The 18,064-nt window shown below is 34.6% G+C and overlaps 1 protein-coding gene across 1 annotated transcript in view; it reads left to right on the top strand.

The window, feature by feature from the left end:
• The window catches only part of BAZ1A (bromodomain adjacent to zinc finger domain 1A), a 107,139-nt gene that overhangs the window by 67,691 nt on the left and 21,384 nt on the right, over nt 1–18,064 (top strand). Inside the window, exons 6-15 of the mRNA XM_037834808.1 lie at nt 548–682; nt 6,402–6,501; nt 7,152–7,318; nt 9,310–9,405; nt 10,158–10,296; nt 11,566–11,712; nt 16,007–16,102; nt 16,220–16,444; nt 17,199–17,364; nt 17,461–17,574. Of these exons, the coding sequence (XP_037690736.1) occupies nt 548–682; nt 6,402–6,501; nt 7,152–7,318; nt 9,310–9,405; nt 10,158–10,296; nt 11,566–11,712; nt 16,007–16,102; nt 16,220–16,444; nt 17,199–17,364; nt 17,461–17,574 (1,385 nt within the window). The remainder of the gene's footprint in view (nt 1–547; nt 683–6,401; nt 6,502–7,151; nt 7,319–9,309; nt 9,406–10,157; nt 10,297–11,565; nt 11,713–16,006; nt 16,103–16,219; nt 16,445–17,198; nt 17,365–17,460; nt 17,575–18,064) is intronic.

Here is an 18,064-nt window from a genome sequence, read left to right as displayed (position 1 = left end):
TTAGTAATTTTCCTATAAACATATCATTTCTGGCAAAATGACGTTGACTTCTCTGAACTTAAATTTTGAGTTGAAATTTGACAGGAATTTCTCAATATTTCTGCTTTTTCCAGACCAACTTTAAAATTTTATATATTAAGTTATCTCCCCAAACTAGTGGAAAAATCTAAATGCTTAGCAGCTGGGAAATGGTTTAGAAAAATATTTTGGGTTAATACAGTGGACTTTTTGATGTCAAATATATTGATTATTTACATAGAAAATCTCATGCAAAAAAGTAATGAATTCAAGAAACTGTAGAAGCATTCTTGAAGTATTTTATGGTAAAGCAACCCTTTGAATGGTGGTTTTCTTTCTTGATACAGCTGATTAAATATATAGTTTTATAAAGGATTGAGTAACCAACTAAAATGTATATCACCACCCAATAATGCATGACATTCCAGTGTTTTTGACCTGATCAGTAACAGTGGTCATATGACATGGTTAGAGAATATCTGTGCGATTTTAATGTGTTATTACTGTTCCTTTGTCTTTTTTAACGAAGGCATCATCTCTTTCAACATATAAAATAGCAGAACAAGATTTTTCTTATTTCTTCCCTGATGATCCACCCACATTTTTCTTCAGTCCTGCCAGCAGACGAAGAGGGAGACCTCCCAAACGAGTATCTGTTGGTCAAGTAAGTAGGGAATAGATAAAACTTACATTTTAACTGTCAATAAAATAGTAATCAAAATCAAGAGCATTGTTTGGCTCCCCTCACCTCCCTAACCTATAGGAAGGAACCTATTCCTTCACAGAATTTATGTACTATATGTTGATAACTGCACAGCAGCCATGCTTATAGAGTCTGAAGTGTGAGTTAGACATGACTCTCATGCCTCAGTGACTTTGTATCAAAGCAGAAGCAGGCATGTAAGCAGTAATGAATTCTTCTTGAAGGAAATTATGGAAGGTGTTAAGAAAGCAATAATGCTTGAGCTGGACAAAATACAAGATTTCTGATGAGGCAAGGAAGTGGGAAAACATTTGAAGTAGAAGGAAGAACATGAACAAGGTTTACAAGGATCTGTCTGGCATCAGTGAATAGTGTGCTTTAGTATGGCTGAACTGTAAATATAGAGATGTAATCAGAAATGAGGCAGAAAATCTGTTGTTCTTGAGGCTCTGTAATTTCTCTGTACAACACAATAGCACTAATATGTTCCTTCCATTAATATGTTCAATCTGCAAAAATATTCAATTTGCCTGAATAATTGTTTGTATTATGTAGAGACTGAAAATGGACTTTAGCCAACAAACGGTAGCCTAAATCTGAGCAAATAGCAATGTAATAAAATAGTGTATGTAGTAAGAGAGACCTTACAATGCAAAATAAATCTTCCCTGAGGAAAACTTCCATGAAAATCTTTAAGGGAAAGGAATTCTTAGAACAGAATGAAAATGGTTATATAGATTGAATACTGTGCTTAATTGTTATGTGGCTTCCCAAATTTGTATTTCTCAGAACATTTAGCAATAAGGAATTTTTCCCTCTTGGGTCATTGCCATTTCCCAATTCAGAGAGCAAAGACACTGAGAATTTCTGGAGTTGGGCACACTGATAGCTAGCTAGATGCAGTTGCCTTGGTTGCAAAAAATTTATTTTGGATTATTATTTATTCCCTTTAATTTCCTTTCCTTCTCTTTTTATTCTCTCTTATCCTCATTCTACTTCTGTTTTGTTCTTCTCTTTTGCTGGTTATGGATTGCTGATGACTGTAATGATTTATAAGCTAAGTTCCCACTGCTTCTAAGTGTAGTTTGCAGTACAATTGGCATGATTTAGAAATGTATTAAAGAGTCTTTAGGAGTCAGGTCTGGGTTAAGTGTTGGCTGAAGGAGTTGCCTGTGCTGAAAGAAGAATGTTAATCTATCTGGTTCCTTTCTTTCCTTCTTTTTATGTCCTTCCGTCTCTCTTCTCAGTACTTGTGCAATGGCACACTTAGGATTTTTCTACCCAAAATGAAGCCTGTTTCCTTCTTGCAAATAATTTTCAGTGTAATTAGCTGCTTTCTATTTTATTCCTACTGCATAATAAGCACTTTGTTGTGTATGTTGTGTTCTTTAAACCTCACAATAGCCTTTCAAACTAGGTGGGATTCTTATTTTACGGATGAAATGACAGGCTCAGAGAGATTACTTTCTCAAAATAATATAACATAAAAGCTGGGATTTGAACCTGTGCTCAAATTTAGTCCCTTGTTCTTTTTGCCTTGCTACAATGATTTGGTGTGATATTGATGTTATTCATTGACATTCTAGCCATTTCATTTTCAGTATAGAATAAAGTCAGAATTATTCATTGCCACTTTTATTTTCCAACTCCAATTGTAACTACTTCTTTTGGCTGTTTAGAGTTTTCCATTTCAGAATTCTGAGATTTGAGTGGTATTTACTCAGAACCTTGAACTTAAGTTCTCCTGACCTTAAATACATTTTTTTTTCATTTTGAAATAAATTCAAAGTTATATGAACAGTTGCAAAAACAACACTAGCCCCATACACAGAACTCCATCATACCCTGACCCCCCTCCCCTGATAGCTCAGTCCACCAACTTTAACTTGCTGTCACATTGCTATTTCTTTCCCTCCCTCCCTCCCTCCCTCCCTATCATCCATCATCTATTGCTCTGTCATCTGAACATATGAGAGTTAGCTGCACACATCCTTGAGCATTCACTATAATTCACGTATACACTTCCCATGAACAAGAACATTCTTTCATGCAATCCCATTAAGCGCAGCTAAGAAGTACAAGAGATTCAACAATGATACAAAGCTTACATTCTATATTTCCTTTTCCTTATGTCTCAACTGTGTCCCTTTGAGCCACCTGTCCTCTATCCTCCTGTCCCATCCAAGTTCATCCTTAGCATTCAATTGTCATGTAGTTAGACTTTTTTTTTTTTTTTTTTTTTCAGTTGTGGAAACATATATACAGCCTAAATCTTCCCATTCCACTCCCTCCCTAGCCTTTCATTAGTGGGATTAATCACATTTAGAATGTTGTAATGCTCTTTCCCACCATCCATTACTAGAAATTTCCCTTCACCTCAAACAGCAACCCTACACTCATTTCTTAACTCCCCATTGCCCCTTCCCCATTTCTCTTAACCCAAACTCTACTTTTCATCTCTATGGTTATATTCTCTGATAATTTCTTTGTGTTTACTATGGGGCTTAAAATTAACCTCTTAAATCCATATCAATCTTGTTTTTATTTGATACCACCTTCACTTCAATAGGACACATAAACTATGTTCCTATACTCCTTCATTCCCCCACCTTTATATAGTTGTCTAAAATTACGTATTTTACATTGAGTTCAAAACCACTGATTTGTCCTTAGAGTTTGTGTATTTTATATCATGTAGGGAGTAACTAGTGGAATTACAGTTCAGAAATTATTGACTTCTATTTGTATTCCATTGTGGTTGGAGAATGTGCTTTGAGTATATTCAATTTTTTTTTTTTTTAATTTCTTGAGGCTTGTTTTATGTCCCAGCTTATGGTCCCTTCTGGAGAAAGATCTGTGATCACTAGAGAAAAGTGAGTGTCCTGGTGATTTGGGATGTAAGGTTCTATATATGTCTGTTAAAATTCTCTATATCTCTTTCTCCTTTCCCTGTCTCTCCTCCGGCAGGGCTCCCCTCAGAATCTGAAGTAGGGCAGGTCTTTCATCGGCAAAGTCTCTCAGCATTTGTTTGTCTGTGAAAAATGTAAGCTCTCCCTCAAATCTGAAGGAGAGTTTTGCTGGATAAAGTATTCTTGGTTGGAAATTTTTCTCTCTCAGAATTTTAAATATGTCATGCCACTGCCTTCTTGCCTCCATGGTTGCTGCTGAGTAGTCACTACTTAATCTTATGTTGTTTCCTTTGTATGTGGTGAATTGCTTTTCTCTTGCTACTTTCAGAACTTGCTCCTTCTCTTCAGTATTTGACAGTCTGATCAGAATATGTCTTGGAGTGGGTTTATTTGGATTTATTCTATTTGGAGTTCGCTGGGCATTTATGCTTTGTGTATTTATATCGTGTAGAAGGTTTGGGAAGTTTTCCTCAACAATTTCTTTGAATACTCTTTCTAGACCTTTACCCTTCTCTTCCCCTTCTGGGACACCAATGAGTCTTAAGTTTGGACGTTTTCTTTTATCTATGGTATTCCTGAGATCCATTTCAATTTTTTCTATTTTTTTTTCCATTCTTTCTTTTGTTCTTTCATTTTCTGTTCTGTGGGCTTCTAGGATACTAAGATGTTGTTCGGCTTCCTCTAGTCTTGTATTGTGAATATCCAGAGTCTTTTTAATTTGGCCAACAGTTTCTTTTATTTCCATAAGATCTTCTATTTTTTTATTTTCTCTTGTAATGTCTTCTTGATGCTCTTCTAGGGTCTTCTTTATGTCACTTATATCCTGGGCCGTGGTCTTCTTGATGTCCTTTAAATCCTTTGCCACGTTTTCGTTCCTTGATTGTAGTTCTTTGATTAATTTTGCGACGTATACTGTATCTTCCAATATTTTGGTTTGTGTGTTTGGAGTTGGATTCTCCATATTTTCTGGTTTTATCATATGCATTAAGATTTTCTGTTGTTTTTGGCCTCTTGGCATTTGTTTTGCTTGATAGGGCTCTTTCAAGTTGTAAAGAAAAAGGGATATCGATCTAATTTTTCAGGAACACAGTTTGGTGACATACACTTTCTCTAACTAACCAGCAGATGGCGTCTGTGAGTCACCTATATCCCTCAAGTCAGTTCTCAACCTTTTTTCCGCTCGTTGTGTGGGGAAATGATTCTTGTGGGTTCAGTTGGAGAACTCAGTTTGGGTGTGTTGCTGGAGCTGTCCGCCCTGAATGTGGGGCGTGTATACGGGTGGCCATGGAGGAAAGGCAGTTCTAATGTTCAAATCCCCCAGGATCCCAGAGATTCAAGGCCACCAGAGTCTAAGCCTTCATTTCAGTTCAGCCCCAGACCCTCTCTCTCGCTGATCCATAAACCACTGGACTTGGCGTAGCGTCCCTGGGTTCTCTGAGCAGATCCCCCCTCCCTGCCATGCTCCTCCAGGAGCTCAGCCGAGGGAATGCTGTGCTACGCCACCAGTGCGCACCGTCCCACAATGGAAGCCCTGGGCTGCCGGACCGTGCGGCGGTGCACTCCCAGCCCGAAGCAAAAATGGCTGAGCGGGGCGTCTCAGCCCCCTCCTCCTCACACAGTTCCTCCTTCCCAGCTCCGGGACAACTGGTGGGGCTCTGGGCTGTGGGCACAGCCCCAGGCAGGAGTTTATCCAGCCCCCCGGGGGCCAGCTGCGAACTGCAGGGTTTCTTTCTGCTTCCGGCTCTCCCCTCCGTTTCCCCGAACCCAAGGGTATCTGCAGCAGGCTATCTTCCCGGCCAGACAGCAAGAGGCCGGCCCAGCCCCCTCTTGCTGTGTTTGACTGCGTGGTTCCCACAATTGCTACTGGAGCCGCTCCTTTTTTTTTTAAAAGAGCCAGCTGGTCTCCATACGCTGATCCCTGGCTTCCCCAGCCCGCCGTGTGGCTGCGGGTCTTCCAGGCCAGCTTACTCACTTGTTTCAGAATGCCCACTCCCGGTTTCACCAAGTATACGGCCCCTCTGGAGCTAGGAGCCCTCATCCAGCTGGCGCATCGCTGTAACCGGTATTCTAGGTCACTTTCTGGTTTTTAGCTAGTGTTTTTCACAGAGGCGTTTTTTTCGCCCTGTCTCAGCTAGCCGCCATCTTAGTTCTTAAATACATTTTAATTTAGTTATTTTTATAAGATCTGACTTCCCTGCTAAACTGTAAACTCTGTGAGGCAGGCCATGTCTGTCTTGTGTAGCCCTGTGCTTAATACAATGCCTAGTACACACTAGGTACTCATTTATTCAGGTGAATTGTTGATTGATTGTTGTTTTATTACATTTTTAAAGATAGGTAAGAATATCACATTAATTAAGCAGGTCAAGATATTATTCTCTTAAGAAATAAAGTAGAATAATGACTGCAAGCATGTTTCTGACATGTCTTTCCTCTGCCTCGTTGGTAGTTGATGTCTACACCTTCTAGTTTTTATGATTTTCTGGAAAGTTTTCTTTTTTTTTAATGCATATTTTTAAGGTTCTCTCTGTGTATTACCAGCTGTTTTTCCAGAGAGGTTTTTGTACTAAGTTTTAGAGCTATAGAATTAATTCATATTAAGTATGAAGTTCAGTTATACTGTAGAACAAAAACCCATTTTAGTACAAAGAAGGTATAATTATTGTGGACTTTTAAATTTTGTTTTTGTTCTTACTGTAAGAACATGGCATACTATTAGTTTATAAATTGTTGTTTTTCTCCAACTTCAATTTCTTGGTTGGATTTTTTAGGAGGACAGAGTTGCTAATAAACAGACTATTATAGGATGTAAGAACAAAGCTACCAAAGAAAAAGACAAACTTTTAAAACAAGAAGAAATAAAGTCACTGGGTGAGTTTCAACATTCTCTTCAAAAACTGTTTAGCTACCAGATAGGATATTTCTTTAATTGTGCCAGGGTGGAAGAGGTTTCTAAAACTGGATCTTTCTGGTTTATCTTTTGACATGTAAATAGTAGTCTTTGTCTTCCAGTAACTGCATTTTTATGATGAGACCCATTCATCTCTTTAAACAATATTTCAATGTATAGTAATATCTCCTATTAAACTGACATAATGCTACATTAAGTACAAGTTGGAATTTCCAGGGCTTGCAAACTCTTGTGCCATTTTGTTTGATTCACACAATCTTTAAAAAACCTTGCTTCCCAAACTTGAATTTGCCTATGAATCACTTTGGGATTCTAAATTAGTATGTCTGGGTAGGGGTAAGATTCTGCATTTGTAACAAGGGTATACCTTGCTGTTGGTTCTAGGACTACACTTTGAGAAGCAGGGCTTTCAAAGTCAGGGTTATGTTTGTTTCAGTGCTGTAGTTTGTCTTAAACCTGCTGGCTCCTTCTAGGAATTTACAACCCCTGGGTGTCTGTACAGATCTCATTTAACCTTAAATTATTTTAGGGATTCTTTTGTTACATTAAAAAATGCCAGGTATTGTTTTCTGTCTGTATATAGTCCTTGTAAGTTTGACCTTTCCCACAGCTTTTGAAAAGGCTAAATTAAAAAGAGAAAAAGCAGATGCTCTAGAAGCAAAGAAAAAAGAAAAGGAAGATAAAGAGAAAAAGAGGGAAGAATTGAAGAAAATTGTTGAAGAAGAGAGACTAAAGAAGAAAGAAGAAAAAGAGAGACTTAAAATAGAAAGAGAAAAGGTATTTGCATATAGTAGCTAAGCTCTCAACATAAATTAAATTCATCGCTAATTTTCAAATGCTTTTACCACTTTATTCAAATTTATAGTTGTGTACAGAGCATTGATAAATAACAATATTCATTTATCTCTTGCTTGGGAAATTTAGTGAATGATTTAAGGTTCAGTGTATATTTACATACCTTACACCTAACTTAAAATCTTTAAAAATGCTATTTTAAAGTGGTTTTCTGTATTATTTAGATTTCCAAATTTAAGGAAAATGGTATGTATAAAACCTTCAAAGGTATAATATGTATTTAGAAAAATATAATAAATTACATGACTGAAAAGAATGGTTACAGTGTTTTTATCATTGAAAAGGTATCGGTAATAGTATAGTGTTTAACAAGTCTTCATGGGTAGATATTCCATGCTGACTACAAAGTCAGTCATTTTCATTGGTTTTCTGGGGTATTCACAAGTAGTCTTAGGGAATCAAGTTAAAGACTGTGCTTGTTTAAATTACCTGTACTTTTAAAAATGATTTCACATAGGCCATGGGGAGATGGTGGGGATGGATTTAATTAATACTGTTGACTCATGTAAATGTAGAGAATAAAAAAATCACCTGTAATCTAAATGGTAAAATTTAGAGATAGCATTGTTATTAACACTTTGATTTATTTCCAGTCTTTATTCTGGACCTCAGAAAAAGAACTCATCCAACATTTACAATTTAGTACACTTTTTCTCCCATTATTATAAGTATTCCTTATATAGTCTAAATTGGAAATTTTAGTAACTGCTTAATTATTCATCAAATAGAAATAGCCAAGTGCTTTACAATTTTTGCTCATAGATAACGCTGCTATCTTCATATTTATGCATAATCCTTTTTTGGATTATGTCCCCAGTTAAATTCGTAGAGGTAGAATAATAGATCAAAGGATAAGAACATTTTATAAGCTACATATATACATAAATGTTTGCTAAACATGATTATTTACCCTCTTATCAACAGTGAATGAGAATGCCCATTTTACTATACCCTACAAGAATTATTTCTTGGGGAAAAAACTTATTTCAGCAGACTGCTCAAAGTACAGTTAATAAGTTCCGTAATTACACGTTTATACTTTGAAAATTTGATAAATTATCTTTGGTGTTCCTAAATTAATTTCAAAGGAAGAAAATATTAAATATATTTATTGGGAAATAATGATGAAATATTTTGTTTACACTCTGCTTTATTAGAGAGAGACTTTTTAGGGTCAGTATTTATCTTGTAGTTTCAAATACCTGAACCAAGAAGTAAAGGTTTAAATGGACAAGTGAACAAGAGAGATAACTTCAATGAAAGAGAAGTTCACCAATAGTATTCTAATGTTGTTCCTTTTATGAACTGTTTCATATGATATGAGTTTCAAATAAGTCTTGAAAACAACAAATGTATTGCAAACATTTACAACAAATAGAAGGTGAGGTTTTGTTTTAGGGACTAATAATTTGTTACCTAGTTTGTCAGGAACTAATTGATTTGAAGTAGGAGGAGAACTGCTATAGATAGGGTCGGATTGAATTAATATTCATTCAGAAACTACTATGTGGTGGACATTTTCTGTCTTTGTAGTGGTTCTGTCAGGGAGGTATTACTTTAATCAGTGGTTCCGAAACTTCAGTATGCATCACAGTCACCAGAAGGGCTTGCTAAGTGACAGATTGCTGGGCCCCCACCCCCAGAGTTTCTGACTTGGTATGTCTGGGTTAGGGCCCAGGATTTGCATTTCTAACAAGTTCCCAGATGATGATGATAATGCTGGTTTGGAGACCACATTTTGAGAATCAAGAAGCAGCAAGGAGACAAATAACTACAATAGAAGTTTTTTGCTCAACAAATTGATCAAGATAGCAAATGGAGTCTTAAAAGTAAATGACTGCCATTACCCACCATGTAAAGAGTTCTTTTTTTATAAAGTTCTTATAAGAATTTTTGTTAACCTTTTATTTTAGGAAAGAGAGAAATTACGTGAAGAAAAACGAAAATATGTGGAATACTTAAAGCAATGGAGTAAACCAAGAGAAGATATGGAATGTGATGATCTTAAGGTATAAGCATTTTATATGATGTTTGGTACACACATTTTCTGTATGCCTAAGTAGCTTTGCTGATGGAATCTTTCTTTCCTTTTAGCTGTGGCCTCTTTTCTTCATATTTAACTGAGGGGAAGTAGGCTAATTAATGCTCATACTTGGAATTCCAAGGTAGCATTGTTAGTGTTTTAAAACAAGCTTTGGTAATGATTCTTATTCTGTAGAAATAAATGATTAGTTTGTGTGATCCTTGGTATTCCAGTAGCCACTGGAGCCATGCCTGCATTTAGTTTGATTGCTAGGTTAGGATTCTGCCTAACTGCAGAAATTACCAAAGTATCCACGACATACTTATTCATCTCAATTTATAAGGAACCATTTCTAAGTTGGTAGATAATAAATTAATTCTGTTCCATATTCAAGGAGATATCACATTGAAGATGATAATGTTATAGCAAATGCTTTGACCTCAGAAACTAGGTTAAAAGTCCCCCTTAACTAGGAAACGAGATACTCTTCAGCCTAAAGTTATGTTCTCAGTTTGAGGAAGGAAAAAAATCCCAAGAGAATGTGATTTATAGAGTTGAAATAAGGCCAAGCTATCTATAATTTTAAAAGTTCTGATGATAATTATGATGCACATCTAGGGTTGAGAACCATTAGTCCACATGGAATAATTCTTACTAAGTAAAGAGTATATCATATCTACCTTTTAAAAATTTCCTGTACTTAGTTCAAATAGTTGTATAAATTATTTAATCTTGCAGGAACTTCCAGAACCAACTCCAGTGAAAACTAGACTACCTCCTGAAATCTTTGGTGATGCTCTGATGGTTTTGGAGTTCCTTCATGCATTTGGTGAACTTTTTGATCTTCAAGATGAGTTTCCTGAGGGAGTAACCCTAGGCAAGTGTTCCAGTTGTCTTCTGCTGTTACCATTCACTCCAAAACTTAGTGGCTAAAACGAACAAATTATTAGCTCAAAATTCTGTGGGTTTACTGGACTTAGCTGTCCAGTTCTCTTTTGGGGTCTCTCAATGTGGTTACTGTCAGACAGCAGCTGGGACTAGACTCATCCGAAGGCTTGACTGGCTAGATGCGCCAGATGGCTTCTTCACACACTTGTCTGGTACCTCAGTGCTCCTCCTCATGGTCTCCCATTCCAGCAGGGCAGGCTTTTCTTACGTGGTAGCCAAGGGATCCAAGAGGCAGGAAGCAAAAACCGCCAGCCCTCTTAAAGGCTAGGCCTGAAACTGGTACAGCACCAATTCCACCATATTCCAGTGATCAGAGCAGTTACAGGCCAACCTGGATTCAAGGGTGTGGAGAAATAGTCCCCACTTCTTGAGGGGGAAATGGTATGTGCATGCAGGAAGAGAAGAAATTGCTGTCAGCCCTATTTGGAGACAAGTTATTGCCTACCTTTTATTTGTAGTTCTGTTTTGCCTGTATACTTTTATTTTGGATAAACATAATTTATAATAGAGCTAAATTAGTATGGGAAGAGATTTGTGTCACATTTTGGATATTAGCTGTCAAATAGCAAAAAATAATTTTCTTCATATTCTATAGAGGCCCTCAAAGATAGGATTGTAATGACACTTTTAGGTTAATAAGAGTGTATTCTTCATGAGGGCTTTCACATTCAGTATCTCTATGTGCTAGATGAGGTATGAATCATTGTGCCTTATAGATCAAGAAGGTATAACTAATGCTGATTTAGGTAAGCTTAAGTAAGATGAATTAAATAAGAAACATCTATTTAATACTTGGAGGCAATATTAGGAATAGAACCTAAACTGATGATAATCTTCCCTGTGTACTATTTGGTAATAGTAAAGTCGCACATACTTCTCAAGAATAAAGGGACAGTGCCTTTTGTCTTTGCTTTGAATAAAATTATAATTGTTAAAAGGGCCTTAATTTGGACCTTAAGTTTAAATTATCTTAATCTACTTTGGTTTATGCTTTTATTTATTGTAATCATTATGAGTTGTTTTTATTTGACCTTAGAAAACATTTGGTTCTACTTTCATAAATGAGAATTTAAGAAAAGTTATACAGACCATTATTAATTAAAATGTTTGTTATTCCAGTAGGGTTTTTTTTTTGTTTTTTTTTTTTTTTTAGTACATGAACAGAACTTTAAATCCATTTTAAACATTTTATTCACAGAAGTGTTAGAGGAAGCTCTTGTAGGAAATGACAGTGAAGGCCCACTATGTGAATTGCTTTTTTTCTTCCTGACTGCCATCTTCCAGGCGATAGCTGAAGAAGAAGAGGAAGTAGCCAAAGAGCAAATAACTGATGCTGACACCAAAGGTCAGAGTTGAACATTATTGCTAATTGAACTAATATTAACTTTGTAGTGAAACTAATGTTTGAAGGTTATTTTTAAATAACTTTGTTTTTACAGTTACAAAATGTTTGGGTTACTTGAGTCTGAGTTAATATATAACAATATATTATCAGTTGTTTTAGAAAAATTTTGTTTTAATTTAACCTGTTTGACCTTAAAGATATTTCCCCAAAATCTGTTTTGCTTTTATTCCTTTAGCTTTCTCCTGTGATTTCGGAGCATTGTAGATTTCATTCATCAGTATCTGTAATCCCAAGAGATTCTGCTAAATAACACTGAATTATTATTTTTTTTGCCCCCACATAAGGAAATACTCTATTGTTTCTATTTTTTTATTTTAATTTTCATTTTTACTACTTAAAATGAACATCCTACTGCTAATCTCATTTGAGATCTGACGGTTTTTAGGCCAGAGTTATGTGAGATATTATTTTTAATTTTTAATTCTCACTAATTAGTTTGGATTAGAAATTTTGCTCTTTAAATGTTATTATACTGGTAAGTATTGAGTCTGTGTGTGGTACATGTTAATGAAGCAGTAACTCTTGGGACAAAACCCTTTTTTATTTTTAAAACAGAATATGTTCACTATTTTGTTTAGGATTTACCTCAATCAAAGGAAATTTTAAATTTAAGATAAAGTTTTAAGTTTAAGATTGATTTGGCTTCCTGAACTGTTGTGAACTTTGCCTCATATGAGATTTAGGTCAAAAGGAAAAAAGTGTTCCAATCAAAAACTTGTTTAAACAGTAACTTCAATGTATTATAGAAGAATTCACAAAAGAAATAACTTTCCGGAGACATCTTGATAGCAGAATGTTGTTACAAAAAGATGGGACATTCTTCCATTCAGATAGTTTTATTAGCCTTAGATAATTTGAGCTCATCATCCTTTCGGTCTTGTTGCTGAAGCAACAGGATATTGATGAGCAAGCAATAGATGTTGGTTGCCTTTTGATTTTACAGCTTGAGTTGAAGTAAAATATATTCTCTAGCATGAATGCTGATCACACTCAATTTTGGCAATATGGGCCAACTCTGTTTCCATCTCAGACAACTCAGTCAATTAAATAAGACTCTACTATGTTGTATATTATTTATTAGCAAAAAAAAAAAAAAAGAAAAGAAAAGAAAAAGTACAAAGGAACATAAGGGAAGACAGCAGGATAAATAAATCCATAAAACATTTAAATATTTTCTAAAATGACAAGTACCAGCACTAAAGATAGATTATTTAAGAAAGACAATGAAATAAATTTTCATTTTTTGGCCATTAGGTTATACTAATGACCAAAAAACATTTTAGGGTTATTGATCAGTTCAGGCTCTGACCTTACTGTAACACACAAAGCTATAGCTGAATCAGATAAGTTTTGTAGTTTTAGAAGTTCTGATGAGGGAGAAAAAAAAAATGGGGTAAGGAGGAATTGTGTTGGAAAATCAGCTTAATTTGATGGAAAAATAAGTGACTGTCAACATTTGTATTGACATTACATTTTCTATTCATGATTTGTTTGATCTATAATTTTTATAGCTATATTCCTATACAGGATTGTCATTATAAATATAATGTCTTATAACATTGACCAGAATACTGACCATAAAATAAAGATATTAGTGCTCCATTTGAAAATATTTGTTTATGTTAGGGAGAAAAGAAATATACTTTAGAATTTTTCACCCTTAACTCACTTCCCTGTTATTATTGGCCACATTTTACATGGTTTTTGCAGTTTCAGTAAGGACCCTAGACTGCTCCCCCAGGTACAATTTCACTTTTTCTCACATATTTTCTCCCATCTCAGTGACAAAAAAGCTTTTCTGCAGTCTTCCTGAAAGCAGTTGAATGTCAGAAGGAATTGACTATTTTACTTCTTTAGCTGGTTTATCAGTAAGGTATTTCCTGTTATTTCTAGCAAGGGGGAAATTGGACAGAAGAGAAAATAATAATGAGTTTATCTTAATGATGAGAAAACTGAGGTTCAGTGAGGTTATTTACTGAAGATAACATAGCTAATAAATGCTATCCCAGTAAAGGCGCTGTCTATGCATTGTTCCATTTAATCCTCATATTAACCTTGTGAAGTAGGTATAATTCTGTATTTTTTCATATGAAAAAACTGAGACTAGGAGTTTAATTAACTTACCTAAAACTTGCCTAACGAGGCAGTGCTGGGATACATGCTTTGTCACCCTTGACCTAGTGCCTATAATGACCATGCTATTTTGCCTTGTAATATATGGAAGAAGCTGAAAATTTGAATATTTCTTTCCCTCGCATTGTCTAGAAAATTATCTCCCTTTAAGGAGACCTAATTTCTTTGGCCTTTGGTCTCCTCGAGATTATATCAAATCTTGGAAATTTTGCCCAGCAATTTTTAAAAATTTCATATTAATTATATCATTTCCTCTTTTTAGTCTTAAATCATGAACTTAAAAGCCTTTCAAAGTATAGGAACAAGAGTGTTCTCCTTATGTAGAATACTTTTGTGTATTTACTGGGATATCATTGTTTAGTGTTGGAATTGTATGTACCTAATTCTAGATTATGGTGGTGATAAACTTATCTGTTCCAGATAGTAATAGCAGATTAGATGTTCTTCATCTATATTTTTTGAATATCTCCAATTGGTTATCTCTGAGTAAATCCAAGAGTGATAATTAGTTTCTCAAGAGTGCCATTTGCTAGATAATTGAGTTTAAAGAATATATGTTTTAATATATATGTTAATTTATTAACATAGTTAAAAATAAACTGTCGTTTTGTTGGTTCATTTCCTAAGGCCTTTATAGGCTTTGTCTTAGGAAATTATAACTTAGTATAGTTTGAACATTGTGATTGCTACAAAGAAAGAGAGCCAAATATACACTTTTCCAGCAGTGTATTTAGGACTGTTAATTTGAGAGTGCCTATTAATTTGAAAGTTTGACTTTATATGTAAGATGAAAATTGAGAAAGTTTTAGATCTATTGTTTTCTTTGTGAGGAAGTATATAATGTCTGTCTTTTGGGCTAGACTCACAACCCAGTAGAAATAACTTTGGCATATATGCAAAGTTTAGTCAGATAATTTCTCCTTTTTAGTGAGGTAATTTCTCGTTTTATACCTTTTGCCCTCCTCCTGTGTGTTCTTGTTTATGCTTTCAATGCTTTAAATGAAATTGACAGTGATTATTATCAGACGTGATCCCAGAACTGCCTTTTTCCTTCAGTATAGCAGTTCTTTTTTTTAAATTTGGTTTTGTCCACCTGTGAACTTTGGGAAGGGAATCATAGAGTAAAAGGTTAAGGAACCACAAAAGTAATTTGGCCCAATGGTTTTCAAACTCTAATCCATGGAGCCCTACAATTTGAGAGATTCCTCAGGGCAGGATTCTCATCTCCATACCCCCACTTTAACAAGGGCATGTTTTATCTCTTTCATGTTAGGCTTCCAAGAAACTTAATTTAAAGAATTTGAAAACTGCTGATCTAGACTAATAACTCTTCCTTTGATTCTTAGTCTGAAGCTGTGTCCACTATACCATAATATAAAGGGATTTTTGTAAGGTTATGTTTTTCATAGTTGACACTTTTTTTTTAATCAATCTCATGGTCTATAAGTAGGAATAATTCTATCTACTAATGCTTTAAAAATGTGCTGGTAGATTTTCTTATTGGTCCTAACTGTAAGCACTTTTCAGAGCTAAAGCAATTTATTTAGAAAAGACAGGGAAATCTATTGTTTCTTGGATTGGAGAATTTTCAAAATAAAAACAGGAAATTTTAGTGAAGAAAATTAAGTGACAGTAGTGCTGTCTTTATAGTTTTTTAGCTTTTTCCCTGTGCTCATTTTGTGATGATTTCAATCTCTACTTTATGAGTCAATCTTAAAATATTTGTAAAAGCTTGAGTATTTTTAAATAGATTCTCATTTTCAAAGTAGATTTTTCAAAGGTTATTTTAGGTGAGGGGGTTTGTTTTTAGTTCTAAAGTACATTTTAACAAATTTTGGAGTTGTGTTTATGTTTCTTGTTGGTAACTTTGGATATTGTCTTCTCTGTGTAAAGTAAGGAAAATCTTAGTGTGAAGGGCATGTTTAGGATTTAGAGTTTTATGTGGAGACTAGGCAGAATGTGAATAATCTTGTATCTAGTGTTGATTCTCTTGAGGTTCCTGAATTTTAAGCTGTTTGCTGTTTTAATCATTTTAAAGGGCATTATTCCCAAATATTCAAGCTTTGATTTGCACTAGAATAAAGTATTTATTTCCTTAAAGATTTAACAGAGGCTTTGGATGAAGATGCAGACCCCACAAAATCTGCACTGTCTGCAGTTGCATCTTTGGCAGCTGCATGGCCACAGTTACACCAGGGTATGTGTGGGTTTTATTTTTTTGTTTGGCTTTTATTTTTAATTTTATAAAGGTACATTTTACATTGCTGAATATTGTGTATATTCTAAGAGATTGTTTCATTTTTAACAACTATAGGCTGCAGTTTGAAAAGCTTGGATCTAGATAGCTGCACTCTTTCTGAAATCCTCAGACTACACATCTTAGCTTCAGGTGCTGATGTAACATCAGCAAATGCAAAGTACAGATATCAGAAACGAGGAGGATTTGATGCTACAGATGATGCCTGTATGGAACTTCGTTTGAGTAATCCCAGTCTAGTGAAGAAGCTGTCCAGCACTTCAGTATATGATTTAACACCAGGTAAACTTCGCAGGTTAAGTTTGTAGAACCTACCCTCTTAAACTCAGAAAACTAAGAGCTGACCACAAAACATTTTAGTTGATCAGTTTTAAGAGAAAGTAGTCTTTAAGAACATTTTTTTTAGATACAAATGGTAACCTAAATTGAAACTTACTATTCATATTAACTTTATAATTTTTTTAAATTTGTATTTGCTACGATTTTTTAAATTTATGATTAGTCTACTGCATCTACTACATCTAAAAGGATAAGTTGAGAAATAGGTAGCTTCCTCTTCCTTTTATTCATTAGTATATAAGAAGTTTAAATTATAGCTGCTAAATTCTGATGTTTGCTTAAATAAATATTTGAAATATGAGACAGTATATGTTTTAAGGTGAAATTAGTTTTCACTTATTTTAAAAAAATTTTAATTTACAAATATAGTTTAATATACTTATTTATGAGAATATTTTTCTTTGAACTTCACATGTGAGCCTAAAAATTAAAACTTGATATCTCTTGTAATTGGAAATTTTCATGTCCATTTAACTAGGGTCATTGATATTTTTAATACCTTGTATATCACATAGCTGTCAAATTGGGATCAAAGTTGCTTTTTCTGAAAATATGTCATTGACATGTTTGATCATGAGAAACTTCTCCTTATCCTTTATTAGGCATTTTCACATTGAGCCACAAATTAAAGTTTTTCCCAAAAATGCCTTTTTTTGCCTTTGATAATACAGAAAGTTACTTACCTATTTTTTGACAGGGGAGAAAATGAAGATCCTTCATGCTCTCTGTGGGAAGCTTCTGACCCTAGTTTCTACTAGGGATTTCATTGAAGATTATGTTGATATATTACGACAGGCAAAGCAGGAATTCCGGGAGTTAAAAGCAGAACAACACCGAAAAGAGAGGGAAGAAGCAGCTGCCAGGTAAGAGATAATTAGTCAGTCGTGCTAATGAAAGCTGTTTATTTCTTCGCATCTAAAATCATATTTTATATTTTCCTATAATATTTTAACTTGTAGAATTCGTAAAAGGAAGGAAGAAAAACTTAAGGAGCAAGAGCAAAAAATGAAAGAAAAACAGGAGAAACTGAAGGAAGATGAGCAAAGGAATGCAACTACGGATGTATCTATCGGGTATGGTGTGAATATACTGTTCATCTAGCTTGATTTATTCATGTTAACATATATAAAGAATAAAAATCAGTCACACTAAACTCTAAAATGGTTTAAAAATTTTAGAAAACCATTTTCTAAGGTACATAACAATTGTTAGTAAGCATATGAAATTTACAAATAGACATTCTTCAATTGCACGTGTGTTGTTACGAAAGTTTTTGCTTTCATCTTTTTAGAAAATCTAGAACTCATTTTTTCAGTTAGTTATAAAATGATAATTTCCCAGCAAACTTTTTAATAGTAAATTTTAACCAGTAATGTAATGTTTCTAGTATTAATAATACTTTATCTTCCTACTTCTGCCAGCAACATTATCAAAGATATGCACTGTTTTTTAGAGTTCCTCTGAGCCTTAGTGAGGGATAGGATGAGATTAAAGGCTTTGGTAGAAGGCATAGATAGGGACAGAATGTCAGCAGCTTAAGTAACTTAGTGACTACCCAACTAT

Source organism: Choloepus didactylus, chromosome 4, assembly GCF_015220235.1.
Source record: "Choloepus didactylus isolate mChoDid1 chromosome 4, mChoDid1.pri, whole genome shotgun sequence".
Lineage (NCBI taxonomy): Eukaryota > Metazoa > Chordata > Mammalia > Pilosa > Megalonychidae > Choloepus > Choloepus didactylus.
The sequence above is the reverse complement of the archived record's forward strand: the minus strand, read 5'-3'. Positions and strand labels throughout refer to the sequence as shown.